General features: G+C 44.5%; 1 protein-coding gene across 1 annotated transcript in view; it reads right to left on the minus strand.

The window, feature by feature from the left end:
- Positions 1-4693, minus strand: part of T265_10450 (hypothetical protein) — a gene marked incomplete at both ends in the record, with an annotated part of 51153 nt that overhangs the window by 5522 nt on the left and 40938 nt on the right. Inside the window, one exon of the mRNA XM_009176825.1 lies at positions 622-825. Coding sequence (XP_009175089.1) covers positions 622-825 — 204 coding nt within the window. The remainder of the gene's footprint in view (positions 1-621; positions 826-4693) is intronic.

Raw genomic sequence — 4693 nt, forward strand, 5'->3', positions numbered from 1 at the left:
AATAATAATAATGATGGTTCAGCTGTAGTGCCCTTTCGGTGCCTAGCTGCCATGCCACCCGAAGGAAGCACAAGGGATGGTTGCCCAAGCCTAGACAGGGAAAGTCGAGAGGCAGAGGTCGAGTTCGAACCACGGACGGTCAGGTCAGTAAATTCGCGCTCTAACCACTTGAGCCATCTCGCCGAATAGTCGGATTTCGGGTGGTTTGTTTTAACTATCCTAAAAGGAAAGAAAGAATATATCAAACTGTACGCCTGAAATTTTACAGGAAGTCTGAAGAGCACGTTGCAACAAAAGTTGCGCTCTACCTTTCCCGAGTACACCACCCAAGAAGCGAGCATGCATGAAACAAGGAGTCAATAGTGAGGCCACAGTGATCGTGTTGGGCAAATGATAGTTGCGAAGAGACCGTGCGAGGTCAAGAAAAATTAGCGGACAGCAAAAAAATACGACATCAAACTGACTGTTAGATCAGCCTCGGGGATTACTATAGAGAGAGAGAGACAGAGATCCTGGAACATTCTAACGTGGGATTCCAAATAGTTCCGTAACTTAGGTTGACCGTGCCAGCTGTTTAGAATACAGACAACCGAAATGAACAAATGCTCGCAAGAAACTCACACTGGAAGCAGAAAAGTTGATTCGTCCTCGTCCTTTCACCAGGGTGGCGGCCAACTGCATAATCACAGATTCGATATCGTATGCACTGGACCAACCCTCTTTGGTAAACAGTTCCATGCATATGGCTCCCCCAGCGAGAACATAACCATTCTCAATTACTGGGTAAAGAATGCGGACAAATGGTGGTTCAAAGGGATAGGTTTCCTGTTGCAAGGAAAACAGAGAAGTAATTGAAAACACGTTAAAGAATGGTGGCTGTGAATGAGAAATACACATATCCAGTAATGCTCAGTGGAGGTTTCGTCCTGTCAGTGAAGCCAATTTGTGGTGGAAAGTCGAGAAGCAGTGCAGAGTTGTTTCAGCAGCAGCAGCGCACATCTTACGAAACCCCGGAATGTTCAAACCCGTGACCTTCCGGCCAGTTTGATTAACGCTCATTTAGATGGAACAAGGCGCCACTTATCCTTCAGTCACGGAATCCGCGTCACGTAGTCGCACATATTGACTAGTTCAACGACTGAGGCTTCTTAGATGAAATTTTCACTCACTAATCTTGTGAAGTCATTCTTACCTTAAACTACTTGTAGACTGATGGCGATGTGAGGGGATTTGGTAATTTCAATTGAGATTTCACTCTGTCAGTGAGGCCACTCTCTTCTTACACTAATATCCAGTAATAGTCGAAACGTAAACGGCTGGGAATAAGTTATCTACGTGTTGAGGAGTTGAAGTGTGTGCGTGTGTGAAAGACGGAGGGAGCAAGGCAACACAAGAAAGTTGAACTGGACAATAAATACCATGGTTTTCTTGTGGTGATGCCGGCTACCAAACATAAAATGGTCAAACGGGTCACTCGGTCCCAATAGGTTACGAAGAGAACCGGAAAGAGAACAGAATCAACTCCCTCATTTTGGCTGTAAAGATACTCCAGGGGATTGGCTATTCCTCAACCGGGAATCTAACAAAACTTGGCTAAAAGACCGATGGACGATTTAGACCGAGTTCGCTGAACAATAGACCAGATCCCGATTGATTCGGTGGACGAGATTCAATAAATGAAAGGTGCAAGGTGTTTCCGGGTGTTTACACGTGCATTTCAGTCTGTCAGACAGATTAAACCATTGAGTGCAAATGAGAAATAGTGTAGGAACGAAGGCGGCTGATTCAGTTCGCGTTGTTCTCACGAATCAGCCGTGTTGATTCAGGCGATAGCGGGGCAACAAATGATTTGATTAAGTCACACTGCTGGTAGCGCAGCACCGATTGTGGCTGTGCACATGCCTTTTTTTCGATGGTGTCAAGCGATCCGAATTGTCAATTTGACCAATTATGATGCCAGTAGTATACGGATACCAAGCCACGTACTCTAACAAGCACGGACAAACCAAGTGTAAAGGGACCCCTAAACAACAAGCAAATATATCCATTCGAGGGGTTGGCATAGTGAAGAATTCGACACACCACTGTCACGAAGTTGGTTGTGGCTTCGTGAATAAGGCGCGGACTGACTGACCGGAAAGTCCGTAGTTCGAATCCAACCCCCGCATCTCGACTACTTCTATCTAGGCTTGGGGAACCCGGTGGTATCTCAACTCTCGTGATTGTTCCAGGTGGTATGGTAACTAGGCTCCAACAGGGTAGTACGTCTGAACGAGTGTTTAGTGTATCATGTAGCCACATATTCTTTGCAATGTAAAACCAATGGACAGTATAAAAAACCCAAGTGAACTTCCCCCGAGTCAAACGTTCTTATCTTAACACAAGAACAACTAGGCGTTCAAGTGAAAATCCGAGGACCATGTCTATCCTATAAGTCTCAGAGAGGGTGAAACTTGTAGTCGGCTGTCTCGAGCTTTCATCGATCTTATAAGCAGTGTTGGAACATCACTCGATAAACTGAGTATACTTCCAATTAAAACAGAAGACGGTACAGCACACTCTATTGAAGAACAGTACGGAGGAGAGACGGGCAAATTCCAAAAGAATCTCCCTTGAGTCATAAGTTAATCCCCATCGCTACGTTTTACTGATTACTAACGTCTGACAACCAGGTTGAGGTTCGGTCTCCTCCAGCATCTACCTCAATATTGTGTAATCTAGATTGGTTTGAGTCAAACTAAAATCTACGCTCAAACAAGCGACTCAACCATGAATAATCAACCAAGGAGATTCATGAACAAAAGGAGTAAATCGGTCGCTACGTTCCAAATCTATGCAGTCCACTAACAACCACCAAACTGAAAAGGTGGATGTCAAAACCTCTAGGCAAAGGCCCGCAAATCCAACTGAGATTTATATGTAATTTGGGCGAAAATCAGGAAAGTTTATAGCAATGTACTGCACTGCAGCAAAGCCCATTAACATTGAATGGAATTGGGTTACGCACAAGAGTCAGGTGAAGTACAGAATAAGTGAGAATTTTGTGGCTGAGAATGTCTTGACAAGGTGCGTGCGCGTAAGGGCTAGTTGTGCCTCAGCAGCAGTTACCTGGATAGCAGCACGGTCACCGATGGTCAGTCTATTACTGGATAATTTCAATATCTTCCGAAGTGACGTGTGGTTTTAGTCTATCAAGGTGATGAGAGGTAGCGCAGTATAAGCAAATTTGTATGTAGAACCATAATAAGCGCAAACAAGCGTAACTGTACAGTATAGGTTTGAATAAGCTAGCTATGATAAGTAATTGTAATCTTGTATTCTCAGCCTCTAGGTGGTATCAAGAACTGGATCACGTCCTGACAAAGACAGAAAAAGCCGTCGTCGGACACGTCTTCGCATTGTTTCACCGAAAAATTTAATTGTTTAGCACAGCTTTGCTTGCGATGCAACTAGCAAACGAGGTTTCTGTTCGGTACGGTATGGACGGCACAAGTAGGGGGAGAAGCGAATCACGAACGTTTATGATCAGCAGCTCACACACACAAGCTCCACGCTAGCTGAAATTTATTTCAATTAGTTCACAGCGCAGCTAGTGAACACCCCTCAGACACGCAGCTCAAATTAAACTTTAGTTCAGTGTACAAAAATGGGAACTATGGAAAGACTGCACAATATATTCTTGGTGAACCTGAACATTAAAGACAAAAAGAAACGGCTGACTGGAAGATAACAATATTTGGAACTCTTGTTCGACAACCATACAAACCGTAGGTAAAAGTACTTTTCAAGGAACATATATAAGAAACTTCCGAACAGGACTCGCCGGTCAATCTGAAGGCGCCCATACGGAGAAACATGAAATTATGTTGCGTTGAGTGCAGTCGAACTGGACGTAGCGGTTTTAAGACACATCTTTACAAAACATTGTCAGGTTCTCCATCGGATGTAAAAACAATCGCAGTTTCTCAACGACGAATCACTTAACTTGCCTGACAACAAGGCAACTGGAATAGCTGTTCATTGAAAGGGATGGTCTTGATACACATTGAGAAGTGATCAGTAAGTTGGAGTTTCCGAAAGCGGTGAGGCACCCCATTGGAAAGAAGACATCAAGCAAGCTGGGCTGCTTGGTAACCGGACTACAAACCAGATGGCGAACCCAAGTCGATTAAAATACTGGCCAACAAGAAGCAAGTGTTTCTTGTCCCATCACGCAGGTTACAGCGCGCATGCTCACGTGGTGTCTTGTGTAACGAAAGCTGTGTTCATTGTCGTGATTGACAGCACTACCAGTATTGAAACAGACACTAATCAGTGGGGTAATCTTGATCAAAAGAGCTAGCATGAACGTCATCGACGTCGGTGTACTGTCATGTCCTGCAGGGTCCGTAGCCGAGCACACGGAGGGTCACGTGGATCCAATCCATTGCATTTCTCCACACCCTACCAAGCCATATGTTCCCTATCTTTCGGGTAATGAAAATAAAACTTTTCATGGTGAACGACGGACCGGCGTTTGTAGCACGTGGGTAAACCATCATAATCATGGTGTGAAATGAAGTATGCAGCACATGACCGAACACCCTTTTATTAAGTATACCCCCTTACGTGCAATTACTTGCTGCTACTCTATGTCAACGACAGTTTTGAGCCACTAGAGCAGCCTTAAATTCTCAAAATCACGGAGACCATG

The sequence above is a fragment of the Opisthorchis viverrini genome (assembly GCF_000715545.1).
Source record: "Opisthorchis viverrini unplaced genomic scaffold opera_v5_364, whole genome shotgun sequence".
In the NCBI taxonomy this organism is placed as follows: domain Eukaryota; kingdom Metazoa; phylum Platyhelminthes; class Trematoda; order Opisthorchiida; family Opisthorchiidae; genus Opisthorchis; species Opisthorchis viverrini.